Source organism: Phyllobates terribilis, unplaced genomic scaffold (genome assembly GCF_046119375.1).
Source record: "Phyllobates terribilis strain yellow unplaced genomic scaffold, ASM4611937v1 Scaffold_2__4_contigs__length_985480577, whole genome shotgun sequence".
Taxonomy (NCBI): Eukaryota; Metazoa; Chordata; class Amphibia; order Anura; family Dendrobatidae; genus Phyllobates; species Phyllobates terribilis.
The window spans coordinates 202,969,676-202,987,873 of record NW_027362762.1 but is presented as its reverse complement, the minus strand read 5'-3'; the positions used below and the strand labels follow the sequence as shown (position 1 = coordinate 202,987,873).

Genomic DNA, 18,198 nt, shown 5'->3' with positions numbered 1-18,198 from the left:
GTATTTTGTGATCACTGTTACCCAAGTGACCCCCAACTCGTATATTTGATATGCGGTCTGGCCTATTGGTTAATATTAGGTCTAGCAGTGCCCCCCTTCTTGTTGGGTCCTGAACCAGTTGTGAAAGGTAATTGTCTCTCATAGTTGTCAAAAACCTATTACCTTTGCTTGAACTACATGTTTCTGTCCCCCAATGTATTTCAGGGTAAAGTCCCCCATAATAATGACTTCTCTTTGAATCGCTGCTTCATCTATTTGCTTTACGAGGATATTCTCCGCTGCTTCCATTATTTTTGGATACTTATAACAAACCCCTATCAGTAACTTATTATTTTTTCCCCCTCCCCTTATCTCCACCCACAGGGACTCTACATTTCCATTAGATTCACATATATCCTCCCGCAAGATGGGTTTTAAGTATTATTTTACATATAAACACACACCCCCACCTCTCTTGTTTGTATGGTCATTTCTGAACAGACTATAGCCCTGTAAATTAACTGCCCAGTTATGGCTCTCGTCCAGCCACGTCTCAGATATCCCCACCATGTCAATTATTTTCCAACAAAATTAATTCTAATTCCTCCATTTTGTTGGTGAGGCTTCTGGCATTAGTGTACATGCATTTTATGTATCTCTCTGTACCTCTATTCCGTCTTTATTGACTGTTCTAACCCCACCCCCAATTTCTTTATTTGTGCCCAGGTCACTATCTGCACTATCTTCCCCACCTATAAAATGAATACCCTCCCCCCCCCAATCCCTAGTTTAAACACTCTTCCAACCTTCTAGCCATTTTCTCCCCCAGCACAGCTGCACCCTCTCCATTGAGGTGCAGCCTGTCCCTAGCGTAGAGTCTGTAGCAAACTGAGAAGTCGGCCCAGTTCTCCAGGAACCCAAATCCCCCCTTACTACACCAGTTCTTGAGCCACTTATTTATCTCCCTAATCTCCCGTTGCCTCTCTGGCATGGCACGTGGTACCGGTAGTATTTCAGATAATACCACTTTGGAAGTCCTTGTTTTCAGCTTGCAGCGTAATTCCCTGAAATCATCTTTAAGGACCTTCCACCTTCCTCTAACTTTGTCATTTGTGCCAATGTGCACCATAACCGCTGGGTCCTCACCAGCCCCTCCCAGCAATCTGTCAACCCGATCAGCGATGTGCCGGACTCAAGCAGCAGGTAGGCAGCACACTGTTCGACGATCCCTGGCTTTCTGACAGATTGCCTGATCTGTTCCCCTAATAATTGAGTCCCCCACTACCAGCACCTGCCTGGCCTGCCCTGCTCTCCTATTTCCCTCCTTACTGGAGCTGACACTCCTCCTGCTTTCAGAGGGCATCCCTTGCTGAAGCAGTGCTACCCCTGTACAGTCACCCTCCTCATCTGCCAACTTTGCAAACTTATTGGGGTGTGCCAGATCAGGACTAGCCTCCCTGGCACTTTTCCCTCTACCCCCCCTTCTAACTGTCACCCAGCTAGCTGCCTCACTGTCCTGCAGCTCCCTACTACCACCCTCACCCACATCTAACCCAGTGAGCAGCAGACTCCTTTCCATATTGTCAATGGATCTCAGTGTTGCTAGCTGCTCATTTAGATCCAGTACCTGGGCTTCCAAACACACAACATGCACATATCTCGCGCAGCAGTATGCAACCCCGACCGGCTGTTCAAGGATTGCATACATGTGGCAGAATGTACACTGGATAGCATTGTTAATAATGGAGCTCATTTCCTAATGGGGATTGCACTAGACAGAAATGTTAAGTAAAAAGAGATGTAAAGAATTAATAAAATACAGACAGCAATTCAGTCCAAATTCCTCCCTTCCAAACTCCCTGAATCCAAACTCACTGAAAAACAAGTCACACACTTACTTTCGTTTGCACTTACACTCCGGTCACAGTCGCTAAGATTTAAGGGTTTTTTTTGTTTGTTTTTTTCCCTTTTGCAGCAATCCAACCTACAGCTCAATGCACTTCCAAAGGACTGGATGCCCCAACCAGCTGTCCCTTATAAACCCTTAATTATGACCCCTCCCCCTTAATTAACCCCTTGTGAGTATAGCTACACCTCAGGATTTTAGTGCAAGGTAGTTAACCCTTAAATACACGGGTAGAAAACTAAGAAACTGTAAAACTATAGTGAGAAAATAGGTTTTAAAAAGCCCAATAAAACTAAACAGGTAGAAAAGCACTCAGCAAGTCATAATTCAGCAACTCACCGCAATTCACATGGGTATTTTCTGCAGGATTTCCAAATACCTCTTCACTGAAAAACAAGTCGCACACTTACTTTTGTTTGCACTTACGCTCCTGTCACACTCAGCTCATTCACACTCGCTAAGGTTTAAAGAGTTGTTTTTTTTGTTTTTTTTTCCCTTTTTTCCATACTAGGAAACTATTTAATAATGTACCGTTTTTAATGTTAGAAAACGGATCACACATGTCCGTTTAATAAAAACAAACAGACACATGGATGGCACATAGATGAAAATCTTCCAGAGGAGCATGCCACTCTCCGCAAGGAGAAACGTTACCCCTTGGATCCCGGTCAGACGTGTCTCACCCAGCCAAACCAGATCTCACACTTTGCACTGATGAGGGGCAGTACCCCGAAACACAGTGTCTGCAAATTGAGATTCTGGTTCTGGCTGTTATCCTAAGTCATGTGACAAGGCTCATTAGAGAGTTGATATTGACTTTTAGGATTGCTGCTTCCTATAGGTGGCACTAGAGTTCTAGTCCTTTTCTTTACTAAAGAGACAATTTGAATATTTCTCAGAGGAGCATTGCTGCTTAAAAGTCTCCTCACCTTGACATGCTTAACATGTCACTCTCCGCAAGGAGAAATGTTACCCCTTGGATCCAAGTTTTCTTGGTGAAACTCGGACAATTTTTCATATGCTCGTCTGCGGCCAGCCTTACACGGACGGAGCTGTGCTGTTTCAGCTTCAGTGTTTTCACATAGCCAGTAGCAGTGCTGAAAACAACTGATCAGTGGAGAGCTGGTTGTTTGACCTCCACCGATCTGATATTGTTGACCTACCCAAGAAATGGGTCATTAATATCATAAGTTCAGAGCACCCTTCTGTATGGTTAGATCATAGGTAGTACTGTCAGCTGGATGTTGGGCTTGTCTCTGTGCTCATTAATATTATATTCAGTTTTCCAATTCTACTCATCGAGACCTGCAGTGTTTGAGCGTCCAAAGAAATAGTAGGTGTTGACATTAAATAGTTTTTGATATTGAAATTATCCTGAATGTTTTTTTTTTATTTATCGGAAGAAGTGGGATCTTGTGCAACATTAAGTGACCATGAATTGCCGTTCAGAGGTGTTGGAGGTGTCTGTGGAGGGCCGTCAGGTAGAGGAAGCAATGCTGGCCGTCCTGCATACTATACTTCTTCACAGAAGCACAGGCAAGTTCCATTACAAGAAGGAAGGGACCTATTCCATTGGCACTGTGGGAACACAAGACATAGACTGTGACTTCATAGAATTTACATATGTCCGGGTCTCTTCAGAAGAGCTAGACCGAGCCCTGCGCAAAGCTGTCAACGAGTTCAAGGTGAGATACAGACATTGACACTTTCTCTGCTTGTCATGATGTGTGTTGTGTAAAAAATTGAACATGAATTGAGAACCTATTGAAGTATCTACTTTTAAATACATGATCCATAAATTAAAATCTAAAGCTTTTTTTATCAGTTGTAACCAGTATATGTAAAATTCTACAACTTCTAAATGTGCAGTTATTGTAACATGATGTCCACCTTCGTCGGCCTTACAAAGAATTAAAAGTAACCTGTGACTAGTTCACTAAAACACCAACATTTCATTATATTACTGGGGACCAACTTTCTAAACATGCCTGTTAGAAGTGAGTTTTAGCACTATATAAAAAGTAATAAGTACAGTGTATGTGTAGATTAGCCGAGCAGTCACATGGGTGGTCCTGGCATTCTAAAGAGTCATACAGTGCTGGCTCATGCCTCTTCATAACAAGGCAAGAATGGCAAAATCTGGCTCATGTGAAGTCTACTATCTCTGGTTTCATCTGCACATTATTCTTGATTTGTGTCTATCAAGATTAAATGGGCATCCAGTCACTTTTTAATTGCTGTCAGTGTCCACAATCTACCTCTTAGACTGTGTGCCCACTATTCGTTTTTCAAGCGTTTTTGCCGCGGAATTTCCGCAGCGAAAACGCTTAAAAAATACTTGGTAATACGTGCCCATGGTCCCCAATGATAATCCGCATGTGCTGTGCACATGCTGCGGAAATTTCAGCTGCGGATTATCATTGCGGAAAAATACGCAGTATGTCCATTAATTTTGTGGACACGAAGCGTAATTGCCGCCATTGACTTGCATTGAACCGCATAATATCCGCATGACTACATGTGCACATGCGGATATTGAGCGATTCAATGTGCGGATGGTACCCGGCTCTGGAGAAGAGGAGATTCTCCTCCAGACCCAGGTACCATAGAACCTGTATAAAAAAAGAATTTAAAATAAAAAATAAAGATTATACTTGCCTTCCGATGGCCCCCGGTCTCCTCATCGATGCGTCCGATCTGTTGTATGGGTCGCGGTGGTGTGAAAGGACCTGCCGTCGGCAGTGGCGTGATCTGTCACATGACTAAATGACATCATGGCAGGTGCTTTCACACCACCGTGACTGATACAACAGAACGGACGCAGCGGAGAAAACACCGGGGGCCATCGGAAGGTGAGTATAATCTTTATTTTAGATTTTTTTTTTACCATTCTTCTTTTTTTTTTTTTTTTTTTAACTATTACTTGGTCACACTATATAAATCCATTCCGGTTGTCATATATAGTGTGACCAAGTTGTCAAGCACTTTTCCAAGTGATGCTAAAATCGATTGGAAAAGCGCTTGATAACCCACATGCAGAAATGCATGCAAAAACGCTTGACAAACGCTTCTACCTGGCAGGAAAAACACATGTAAAATCCGCATGCGTTTTTCCTGCCAGGGAGAAGCGGAAAAATTACGCAGCATTTCTGCATCGTGGGCACTTAGCCCTAAGCTAAAGCATAACATAGTCTACTCTAACTGTAAAAAAACCCTTCCTTTTATAGATGGCTTAATCACCTTTTCTTCACATGTATGTATATGTATATATATATATATATATATATATATATATATATATACAGTTATATGAAAAAGTTTGGGCACCCCTATTAATCTTAAGCTTAATGTTTTATAAAAATTGGTGGTTTTGCAACAGCTATTTCAGTTTGATATATGTAATAACTGTTGGACACAGTAATGTTTCTGCCTTGAAATTAGGTTTATTGTACTAACAGAAAATGTGCAATCTGCATTCAAATAAAATTTGACAGGTGCATAAGTATGGGCACCTCACCAGAAAAGTGACATTAATATTTAGTAGATCCTCCTTTTGCAAAAATAACAGCCTCTAGTCGCTTCCTGTAGCTTTTAATGAGTTCCTGGATCCTGGATGAAGGTATTTTTGACCATTCCTCTTTACAAAACAATTCCAGCTCAGTTAAGTTTGATGGTCGCCAAGCATGGATAGCCCTCTTCAAATGATCCAACAGATGTTCAATGATATTCAGGTCTGGGGACTGGGATGGCCATTCCAGAACATTGTAATTGTTCCTCTGCATGAATACCTGAGTAGATTTGGAGCGGTGTTTTGGATCATTGTCTTGCTGAAAGATCCATCCCCTGCGTAACTTCAACTTTGTCACTGATTCTTGAACATTATTGTCAAGAATCTGCTGATACTGAGTGGAATCCATGCGTCCCTCAACTTTAACAAGATTCCCGATGCCGGCATTGGCCACACAGCCCCAAAGCATGATGGAACCTCCACCAAATTTTATTGTGAGTAGCAAGTGTTTTTCTTGGAATGCTGTGTTTTTTTGCCGCCATGCATAACGCCTTTTTGTATGACCAAACAACTCAATCTTGGTTTCATCAGTCCACAGGACCTTCTTCCAAAAAGAAATGTGCTTTTGCATACCTCAGCCGACTCTGTTTGTGGCGTGCTTGCAGAAACGGCTTCTTTCGCATCACTCTCCCATACAGCTTCTCCTTGTGAAAAGTGCGTTGTATAGTTGACCGATGCACAGTGACACCATCTGCAGCAAGTTGATGCTGCAGCTCTCTGGAGGTGGTCTGAGGATTGTCCTTGACTGATCTCACCATTCTTCTTCTCTGCCTTTCTGATGTTTTTCTTGGCCTGCCACTTCTGGCCTTAACAAGAACTGTCCCTGTGTTCTTCCATTTCCTTACTATGTTCCTCACAGTGGAAACTGACAGGTTAAATCTCTGGGACAGCTTTTTGTATCCTTCCCCTGAACAACTATGTTGAATAATCTTTGTTTTCAGATCATTTGACAGTTGTTTTGAGGAGCCCATGATGCCACTCTTCAGAGGAGATTCAAACAGGAGAACAACTTGCAAGTGGCCTCTTTAAGTAGCTTTTCTCATGATTGCATACACCTGGCTATGAAGTTCAAAGCTCAATGAGGTTACAAAACCAAAAAAAGTGCTTTAGTAAGTCAGTAAAAAGTAGGTAGGAGTATTTAAAACAAGAAAATGATAAGGGTGCCCATACTTATGCACCTGTCAAATTTCGTCTGAATGCAGATTGCACATTTTCTGTTAGTACAATAAACCTCATTTCAAGGCAGAAACATTACTGTGTCCAACAGTTATTACATATATCAAACTGAAATAGCTGTTGCAAAAACACCAATTTTAAGAAAACATTAAGCTTAAGATTAATAGGGGTGCCCAAACTTTTTCATATACATATATATATATATATATATATATATATATATATATATATATATATATATATATATATATATATATATATATATATATATATATATATATATATATATATATATATATATATATATATATATATATATATACACATACACACACACACACACCGTATTTTTCAGACTATGAGACGCACTTTTTTCCTCCAAAATTTTGGAGGAAAGTGGGGGGTGCATCTTATAGTCCGAATACTATATTATTGTATGGCCGCATGGTGGTGGGTGTGGGGGAGCGGCAGCGGGGGATCAGCGGGGCACAGGATGCAGCAGCTGCCTGCTGCAGCCTAACTGTGCCCGCTACTAAAGAACATGAATATTCCCTGCTCCCCACGCCCACGGGCGTGGAGAGCAATTAATATTAATTTCTCTTAATAGCCGTCACACTGTACCCCAGCGCGGCTCCTGCTGCCGCTGTGCAGTCTGTGTGCCCTCTATTAAAGCTCATGAATATTCCCTACAACCCACTTCCATGGGTTGTAGTAAATATCCATGGTCTTTAATAGCAGGCACACTGACCGCACAGCGGCAGCAGGAGCCGCTCTGCGGTACTGTTCCAGCACAGCGTCTCACACTATGTGAGGGTGCATGGCAGGGACGCCATGTGCGCCCTGCCATGCACCGCTCACACAGTGAGAGTGTCGGCAGCAGAGCGGGACAGCGCTGGAGGAGAGAGGAGGTGAGTATGATTGTTCTTTCTTTTTTTTTGTAGGCAGCGTGATGGGGGCTCAGAGGGTGCCATACGTATCAGGATGGGGGCTCAGAGGGTGCCATACGTATCAGGATGGGGACTCAGAGGGTGCCATACTTATCAGGATGGGGGCTTAGAGGGTGCCATACTTATCAGGATGGGGGCTTAGAGGGTGCCATACATATCAGGATGGGGGCTTAGAGGGTGCCATACATATCAGGATGGGGGCTTAGGGGGTGCCATACATATCAGGATGGGGGCTCAGAGGGTGCCATACATATCAGGATGGGGACTCAGAGGGTGCCATGCATACCAGGATGGGGTATAAAGGGGTGCCATGCATACCAGGATGGGGGATAAAGGGGTGCCATGCATACCAGGATGGGATGGGGGCCACTTATACCAGGAAGGAGGGGCCATACATACCAGGATGGAGGATATTAACAGAATTGGGGGACATTACCCCAATACCAGTGTCAGCAGCAGACCCCCTCCCCCATAACAGGGCATCATGACCACATTTTTTGCTTAAATCTTTTTTCCTACTTTCCTCCTTAGGTGCGTCTTATTGTCCGGTGCGTCTTATAGTCCGAAAAATATGGTAAATGTCCCTTTGTTCTTTGTAAAGTCCTTGTAAGTCCTTGCAGTATTGCTGCTTGGTATAGTTGTCAGGGCTGTGGAGTCGGTAAGCCAAACCTCCGACTCCTCAATTTCCATGACACCGACTCCGACGCCATGACTCCAACTCCCTTATACATGGCTCATGTTTAAAGGGGTTTTCCCACGAAGAAAAGTTGATTTTAAAAATTGTCTGTGTCTGACCGTGTACGGAACATACCACAGCTCCTGGGCAGGGGAGGAAGCAAAAGACAATACAGACATTACAGCAGGGGATCGCAGAGGATTCATTTTGTGAGGTAAAATATTTCACTGCCTGTTTTTTAAGTAATATTTTACCTCACAAAATAAATCCTCTGTGATCTCGTGCTGTAATATCTGTATTGTCTCTTGCTTCCTCCCCTGCACAGGAGATGTGGTATGTTCCGTACACTGTCAGACACAGACAATTTTTAAAATCAACTTTTCTTCGTGGGAAAACCCCTTTAAGTGATAAATTTACTGTAGCACAGATTCATCTCAGCTAAAAGTCTAGACCCTTCGATCAGGAATAGGACAGACATTTATAGGACATTTCATAACTTTCCCAAATTCTTATGAAAAAAATATTCCCCACAAACTGCATTGAACAACTGTACCCAATTTATTATATATTTTAGGAGTTGGAGTTGGTCCATTTTATACCGACTCCACCAAAATGGGCATCGACTCGACAACTCCGACTCCACATCCCTGGTAGTTGTAACCAGAATACCCACATTTTTTTTCCTGATCTCCTGTTGTGCACAGGCCTAATTCACAGGTTGGCAAGGGGAAAATTGTTTGAAAAGTAAGAGGTGAGTTTTATATACTTTCGATCACTGAACTCAGTAAAAATATCAAAAAAACTCCATCACGTATAGTTTTTTCACAAACTGTAACTCCATGGGCTTTTTCTTGCACCATACTTTGACCGCTGTGCGTGGATGATTTTGGTGTCATTAGATTGGTTAAGAATTAATGGACACTGTGCTGCCATTGGCTGCTGTGGGCAGAAAAGAACTTTCCTGACCCAGCTTCCAACGAGTGTGGTCGTGTTCATAGCATCCAATCATAACATATCTTTCATTTTACCTCAGTGGTATAAGAAATGAAAGCTGCACTGTGACTGGTTGTTATGGGCAGTAAAGACAGATTTTATTTACAGTACAGACCAAAAGTTTGGACACGCCTTCTCATTTAAAGATTTTTCTGTATTTTCATGACTGAAAATTGTACATTCACACTGAAGGCATCAAAACTATGAATTAACATATGTGGAATTATATACTTAACAAAAAAGTGTGAAACAACTGAAAATATGTCTTATATTCTAGGTTCTTCAAAGTAGCCACCTTTTGCTTTGATGACTGCTTTGCACACTCTTGGCATTCTCTTGATGAGCTTCAAGAGGTAGTCACCGGAAATGGTTTTCACTTCACAGGTGTGCCCTGTCACGTTTAATAAGTGGGATTTCTTGCCTTATAAATGGGGTTGGGACCATCAGTTGTGTTGTGCAGAATTCTGGTGGATACATGCTGGCAGCGTGTATTGCAGCTCACGGGCCTGGCAAGTCCGTGCGCTGCAATACACTTCAGCTAGATGTGTATCAGAGAACACACATCTAGCTGAAGTAGGGGCTGGCGTCGGCGGGCTCAGAGTCCTCACCCGCCAGCCCAATCCAGGAGCGCTAGTGCTGCAGCGATGGCATGCGTGCCCTTAGGGAAGGCTCTGTGTGCCCCCTCTGACACGCGTGTCATAGGTTCGCCAGCACTGCTCTAGTGTATTGCAGTGATGTTCCTGGGTTGATGGAGAAAGTTAACATTGAGTGCAATTTGAGTGAGTGGAGACTGTGCTACTGCACAATGGCAGAAAGTATGCTTCAGTGCCTGTAGGGCATTCTAGAGAAACAAATGTTAATGTTACTTCTGCGCTGCTGTGTAGGAAGAATGAGGGATGCCAATCCGAGTAAAGGTGGTTTATTAGTCAATGCGTTTTGAAATATACAAACTTCTTTTTCAGGACAACCATGATCGTTTTGAAATTGAAGCAAAGTCTTGGATTTGAAAAAATTTTCATAAATCCAAATTTTGCAATATCTGTGTTAGATATATACACTCTGAGGGCTCGCCCGCATTGCCATATAATACAGTTGAGTGCTATGCAATATTTTATCACATAGCACTCGTACCAGTGACATACTATGGGGCAGCTCAGAGCTGCGTATTTATTTTTTTCTCATGTCGATGTGGCATAAGAAAACAATTACAGCATGCGGCGAGTGACTGTGAGACTCTGCTCACACACACCCAGACAAGTCTATGGGTGCGTGTGAAACATCTGACTGCACTTGTTACTTTCTCCGTCTTCTCCGCACCTGTGCTCCAATTCTCTCATGCCAGAGTATCGGCGCACAGTGCTCTGACACTTGGATCAAACTCTGTCAGAGTTTCATCCGAGAGTATTTGCATAATCGACCCAGATTCTCTCACATGACATCGTTTGACCCCTGGCCTGAATGTTAGAAAAGGATTGGGCATAGTGACTTTCAGTGTCGCGACTCCTTTTCTTTTAGGGGAGATAAATCGCCCCAGAGGTGTCTGGCAGTGGCTTACTCCCCTCTCCTCCATTGAGAATACATGCTCTGCCATACCAAGCGTCCATGAGTATGGAGAGTTAATTTGGAATAGCTGTCCGCCAAACAATCTATTGAGCTGTGGACAGTCACTGGAAGTGTATGGCCAGCTTAAAAGGAACTATAGAACTGCATTGGCTACTACCGCCAATACCAATCCTCTGACTTCTGTCCGCTTTCAGTAATCTCCTCTATATTTTCATCTAGAATGCAAAGTATAATTAAGGCTATGTGCCCACGATGCAGAAATGCTGCATATTTTTTCCACTTCTCCCTGGTAGGAAAAGCGCATGCGGATTTTACATGCGTTTTTCCTGCCAGGTAGAAGCGTTTGTCAAGCGTTTTTGCATGCATTTCTGCATGCGGTTTCTCAAGCTCTTTTCCAAGCGATTTTAGCATCATTTGGAAAAGTGTTTGACAACTTGGTCACACTATATAAATCCAACGTCAGCGGTCACGTGACCTGTCACATGACTCAATGACGTCATGTCAGGTCCTCACACCACCGCGAGCCGTCCAACACACCGCACGCATCGCTGAGGAGGCCGGGGGACATCGGAAGGTAAGTATAATCTTTATTTTTTATTTTTAATTATTTTTTTTATAGTTTCTATGGTACCCAGGTCTGGATGAGAGTCTCCTCTTCTCCAGGCCTGGGTACCATCCGCACATTGAATCGCTTCATATCCGCATGTGCACATGTAGTGATGCAGATATGAAGCGTTTCAATGCAAGTCAATGGCGGCAATTACGCTGCGTGTCCGCAAAATTAATGGAAATGCGTATTTTTCCGCAATGATAATCCGCAGCGGAATTTTCCGCAGCATGTGCACAGCACATGCGGATTATCATTGGGGACCATGGGGCACAATACGTGGCAAAAACGCTTGATAAACGCATAGTGGGAACGCAGCCTAAAGCACCACTCCAGCATTTTCTTTTTGTTTTTTTGTTTTTTCAGCGCTGGAGTGGCGCTTTAAATGTAAGCTCCCTGTTCCCTTATACTCCTCTTCCAGCGGCTTCACCTTTTACCGACACTGCTCCAAACCAACAGCGCCATTTTGTGCCTGTGACTTCCGACTGGCTGAAAGTCAGAAATTAAATTACAAGATCTCAATGCAACTCTGAGAGCCAGAACAAAGGCGCTCATAGAGATGTATTGAAAGGAGACGTCCGGCGCCCTCCATGAAACACTGAGCTGCCGGCAGATCACTTTTCGCAGATGAGTATGAGACAAGGAGCAGGGAAATTACCTTTAAAGCACCACTACAGCAGCGCAATAAAAAAACCTTGCAGTTGCAGGAGTGGTTCTTTAAAACATTCTGCTCTTCATGTAAAAACTGTTAGAGCCATTAATATAAAATTCTAAATCTGTGCTTTTAAATGTAGTTTTCCATTGCTGCTTGAGGAAAAGAAAGTAATCGGACAGGTTCAATGAGTGACCGCCCACTGTCAGCACCGTTCAATGTTTGCTTATAGAGATCCCAAAGAAAAGCTGCCTGAATAGTTTTTGGGGTCATACATATCCATGACTTTTTGCTTAGTTATCCCACAAATAACATTTATCAATTAACCAGAGGATAGGTGATGAATGGGGTTGAATCAATGGGACTCTCACCAATTTCTAAAGCCTGGAGCAGTGTTCCCAGTGTAAATGAAGCAATATTGTGCTTGCCTGAGCCTAGCTCCAGTCCAGTCTGACAGCGGTGGTCACACATGCGCACTACATTCACATGGAGGATGTCAAACCCCATAACATTGGTGGGGGGCTCCACTAATTATAGCTTTATCGCTTGTCTTGTGGTTATAGCATTCACATGGGGAAAAAAAAAGAAATGTCTAGTGCAAGAACTATTAGTAACTGTGCACGACCCTGGGATTCAGAGATCCAGAGACTTTCTGTGCGCCAGGCCCTCTCAGGCCTGGGAGGAAGCATACATGGCGGAGTGCACACTGTCAGATATTTCTGCCTGATCTAACAATTGGGTCCATGTAATTCATTGTTAATCATTGCTCAAAAGACAATAATATTTACATTTTTCAAAAATCTAAATGATCCTCCTTCTATAAAATGGGAAATATTAACATTGTGATACTGTCTGTACAGCGTGGTTTTAGGGGCCAGGTCTATGACTCACCAACTTTTCAATGGCATTGTACCAAAAATAAATGTCCCACGAATTAATTCTGTCGCCTAGTCTTTTATAATGTTGCACCGCACGCTTTTGTTAACTTTGTCTAGAAAAGGAAGTGCACAGGTGCCTGCACTTGGGAACAAGAGGTTTGAAGATCACCTTACTTGCTTTACAATGAAATCTATGGCGAGTTAATGAGATTCTGGAATAGATTCTTGGTTCTCCACTTGCTTTTCATTGAGATCTTGCAAAACAATTCTGTATAAGCTTTAGTCCTTGTAATGAGTTATATAAGGACTTCGTACATCTGGCGGCATTTCAGTGTAATGAGGTTATTAATGGGGGGCGGCTATACAAACATCTGCCATCTGAAAAGGAGAGATGAGCCTGAGTGTCTGGATTTTATAATGTATAGCTAAATGTGGAGTGTTAAAATATTGAGGTCAGCATGTTTAGCCACAGGCAGTCCTAGGACCGCTGCCAATGTTAACGCTGTATCTGGCTGGAGCTCCGCTCGTCTGATTTAGTCACAAGGCTGTGAGCAGCTAATGACAAGAGACATCTCACATGATACGCTGCCAGTAGTGCCCACCGAGATCAGCACACGTGCCGGTGTAAGGCGGTGTAGTCGATACTAGGATGGTGTGACCGTTGCCAGTCATGGAGTTTGTCACATGAGCGGCCTTTACTTACAACTTTTGGTTAGGTAATTGTTTTTTTTCTGCCTTACAGGTCAGGAAGGGTTCAGAGTCAATAATTTCTTCTTGTAATCACTGAACATACTGTATTTTTGTTTTTGCACCATAGAAAGAGTCTTAATTTCCTGCTGATACACCAGAGCCTTTGCTGATGCTCCAGGCTTTAGACTTATTCTCATAAGGCCTTGTTCACAGTAATTTACATCAGTATTTGTAAGCCAAGACCGGGAGTGGGTGATAAATACAGTAGTGGTGATGTATTTCTATTATACTTTTCCTCTGATTTGTTCCACTCCTCCTAATTCTGGCTTTAAAATACTGATGTAAACACTGAACTTGAGAACATGGCCTAATAATGAGTCACTGAAAGGACAGAAAAGAGAGAGGTAAAAAAGAGTCACTTGCCTGAATGGCATCTGGCTGCGGGGGGAGAGGCTTTTTGTCACGTACAGGTGTCCCATATATTTTCCAGTGTTTGGGATTTCTATATACAGACTCCAGCACTTTTGCAATGTTTACATTTGCATTACTGAGCGAGAGGGAACATCCCCCCATATCAAATTTATATATTGTGCTTTTTCAACCCCTTCAGGATACTGCCAATTTTTGTTTTTGTGTTTTAACTAGGACTTGTTATTTTGCATGACACGTTGGTTTTGACCATTGCACCATTGAGGGCTGAGCTTCACAGGAGTACAAAGATGGCGGTCGCTAGGGGAGTGGTGAAGGGGGTAGCCATGGATGCTCGAATGTGGCATTTAAAAGGTTAGCAGTAATTTAAGAGTAGCTGGCGGCTGGTTTCTGGCTGTATAATTGTCAGCGCCTGCCCCATACGCCTACCCCCACACCATGATGTACTGATAAGGTGGTGCTGTAAGGTATCAAAAAAATAATTCGAAAGGCCTCTTATTCTTAATGACCCCTTGAAGGGGTTGTCCAGCTGGTAATTTTTAAAATGACTCGGCCTGATAAGTAGTAGTAATTATCACCTGATTTCTCAGTTCTCGCTGGTCCTTTTCTTAACATACCTAATCTGGCAGGAGATAATACTAAGCCAAACACTGACCACAGTGCTGACCCACCTCAGCCAGTGTATTTCCAGTGCGTGTTGAGATGGTACCTGGAAATAGAGACCAATGGGAATTGGATGAGTTTCAGAACACGAGCGGGTTGTTATTTTGTTATTGGAGCTGTCAATAATGCCAATTTTCTTGATTGTTACCATTGTCCATACCACCATTCTATTTTATACCAAAAATCTTCATGTGACATTTGCTTGTATAGAACATTTGTTTTCACTTACCCATATAGAATTAATACTTACTGCAAACCTTTATGTTCTTAATCCAGATCTATTTTTTTTCCCCAGGATGCACTGAGGAATTCTGGAAGTGATGGGATCGGTCAGGTGTCTCTGGAATTTTATCAGAAGAAAAAGTCCCGCTGGCCATTCTCAGATGAGTGCATCCCATGGGAGGTCTGGACCATCAAAATCAACATTGTGTCACTAGCTACCGAACAGGAGCGGCAAATATGCAGGGAGAAAGTCGGAGAGAAACTTGGGGAGAAGATTATTAACATTGTGGAAGTGATGAACAGACATGAATATCTGCCAAAAATGCCAACACAATCAGAGGTGGACAATGTGTTTGATACTAGCCTGAAGGATGTGCAGCCCTATCTGTACAAAATCTCTTTTCAGATTACTGACTCTCTGGGAACCTCCGTCACCACCACAATGCGGAGACTTATTAAAGACACTTTGGCTCTGTAGCAGCACATATCTCAGCTGCTAGATTTATAGAAAGGACAGCAATCATTTTATGCCCATTAATTACAACATGTCATAAATTGTTAGTGTCCTATTTATATAGACATTTTACTGTAAAGTTGTGTAATTCTTATAATAAAAAAAAATCCTGTACAGATTAATTTATGACATTGGGTATTTGAGATTTTCTGTATATACTGTAACTGCAGATAAGTTTGAATTTTCTTGCCTTACATAATGGATTTCATCAGAGAAGGATTGTTTACCCTTTAGTTCCTGTTTTTAGCTAAAAGTATAAAGAACATTTGCTTCCTTTGCAAATAAAAAAATATAAAAAATTATTATTTTTTTTTTTTTTTACATTTAGTTTTTGTGGTTCTTTAGGTTAGTTTAAAGATACGTTCTTGGACAATTCGCATCTCTTCCCGTTTGATCATTTTATATGATATTTATTGAAAATATTCCAAGAAAGACACTAGTTCATACATAATAGGGCGTTTTAATATTGGTGCTCTGCGCAAGTGGTGCTCCAGGATCCCTCCCCAATGTCAGTGCAGCACAATGTTTTCTGAAAAGTCACCATGAAAACTAAAGGGGCTTCTCCTTTAAACCCCACTCTTTCTTAATTTGAATTGTAAAACCTACTGTTAAAGGAGAATGGTGTTATTTCCCCTCCGTATTAAATAACTATGCAGGTTGATGGGGCTTCTTGAGAATTAAGATGGTCCCCTAGACATGTTGGTTCTCCTGATGTGTCACACTTCTGCCTGAAGCAAGACTGCGCACGGCGAGACTGAAGGTAAGAGGAGCGCTGCCACTAGGGAAATATTAAAGGGGGGCATCCCTGACACTTGCCCTGTGTAACCCTAAGCTCCCCAGTATCCCTAGAGTTCCTATCCCTGTCTTACCCTGAGAACAACTCTGACTAGTGCGTAAGGCAGTAGGAACGCTAGTCCTGTTCTAACATAAATACACAAAGGGAAACAGACAATGTAAAAAGAAACCACAAACACCCAACAGGCTCCCAGACTATAGAAAGGCAAAGGATAAGGTGAGGCAAACCAAAACTTCCAAAATCAAAACTTCCAAACATATCTCCAGAGATTACTCCTAGACGACTTATCTTCACACAGCTCACACTTCCCGCTCCAAACCAGGTTATAGCACGCTATCATTGGCAACTACTCAAGCTAAGAGGTGAGTATTTATTTATACCAGAGGGGAGTGGAGAAATCAGAACAGCTGAGATAACTCAGGTCAGAGAGCTCTAGAAGACAAACAGACCTGTTTAACCCTTGCAACAACAGAGCAAGGGAAATCTGCACAGCTAGCTTGAAGGCAAAGAAGATCCAACCAGTGCAGGTGTAAGTGTAGCCAGATGCCGCTATCTTCTAACCCCGCTCTGTCGTGGTATACCCATGTGAATATGTCTAAGTATTCCTTCATTCCTAATGAAATGCCATCTTCTCTTTGAACTAAATGTTGTGCTTTTTCCGTTATTCCTAATAGAAATTTGTGAATAAATTGGCAACTGGGTGTTTCCATTAAAATTGTCAAAATGGTTGTGCATGCTTGGCCAGCAGTAAAGTGTCAAACTTTGGAGGGACACTCTCCAAATGTTAATTCCAAGTTGTCAATTTCTTTGTAAATTTGTAGGAGGAACATCACAGAGTTGTAAGAAAAGATGATTCAGAATTGTTTTATGAAGCCTAACGCATCATTTAGATGTCGTGTTGCACTGTTTTTCACTGATAGAACACGTACCAATTATAGTCTCTGGGGCTGTTCACATGTCAGTATTTTTCACTGACCATGTGTCCATGCAAAACTCATGGAGACATGTCCGTTTTTGTTTTTTTTTCACCATCATGAATGAAAAGTGCCCATAACTAGTCTGTGGGTCTGTGAAAAACCAAGTACAGCATATGGAAGGCATCCGTGTGTCATCCATATGTTGACCGAATTTAATATTGCAAAGGATACGAAAAGTTTTGTAATTTTCTCAAACCATGAAAAACACTGATGGTAAAAACGAATACACAGACCAAGCACTGACACTGTATCAATTTTTTTTAATACAGTGGTGAGAAAAAGTGTTTGCCCGCTTCCTGATTTTTTATTCTTTTGCATGTTTGTCACACTTAAATGTTTCAGATCACAAAACAAATTTAAATATTAGACAAAGATAACACAATCACAAAATTCAGTTTTTAAATGAAGGTCTTTATTATTAAGGTAAAAAGAAATCCAAACCTACAGGGCCCTGTGTGAAAAAGTGATTGCCCCCTAAACCTAATAACTGGTTGGGCCACCCTTAGTTGCAACAACTGCAATCAAGCGTTTGTGATAACTGGCAATGAGTCTTTTACAACGCACTGGAGGAATTTTGGCCCCCTAATTTTTGCTAAATTGTTGTAATTCAGCCACATTAGAGGGTTTCCGAGCATGAACCGCCTTTTTAAGGTCATGCCACAGCATCTCAGTCACAACTTTGACTAAGCCACTCCAAAGTCTTAATTTTGTTTTTCTTAAGTCCTTCAGAGGTGGACTTGCTGGTGTGTTTTGGATCATTGTCCTGCTGCATAACTTAAGTGTGCTTCAGCTTGAGGTCACGAACAGATGGTCGGACATTCTCCTTCAGGATTTTTTTGGTAGAGAGCAGAATTAATGGTTATATTTACCACAGCAAGTCTTCCAGGTCCTGAAGCTGCAAAACAGCCCCAGACCATCACACTACCAGCACCATATTTTAAAGTTGGTATGATGTTCCTTTT

General features: G+C 42.2%; 1 protein-coding gene across 4 annotated transcripts in view; it reads left to right on the top strand.

Annotated features, from left to right (window-relative positions):
- Positions 1 to 15,765, top strand: part of ATG101 (autophagy related 101) — a 29,512-nt gene extending 13,747 nt beyond the window's left edge. For all 4 annotated transcript variants that reach the window (XM_073670265.1, XM_073670269.1, XM_073670268.1 and 1 more), the window contains exons 2-3: positions 3,289 to 3,570; positions 15,023 to 15,765. In XM_073670265.1, coding sequence (XP_073526366.1) covers positions 3,319 to 3,570; positions 15,023 to 15,427 — 657 coding nt within the window. In that variant the 5' untranslated portion in view covers positions 3,289 to 3,318 and the 3' untranslated portion in view covers positions 15,428 to 15,765. The remainder of the gene's footprint in view (positions 1 to 3,288; positions 3,571 to 15,022) is intronic.
- The last annotated feature ends 2,433 nt before the right edge of the window (positions 15,766 to 18,198 follow it).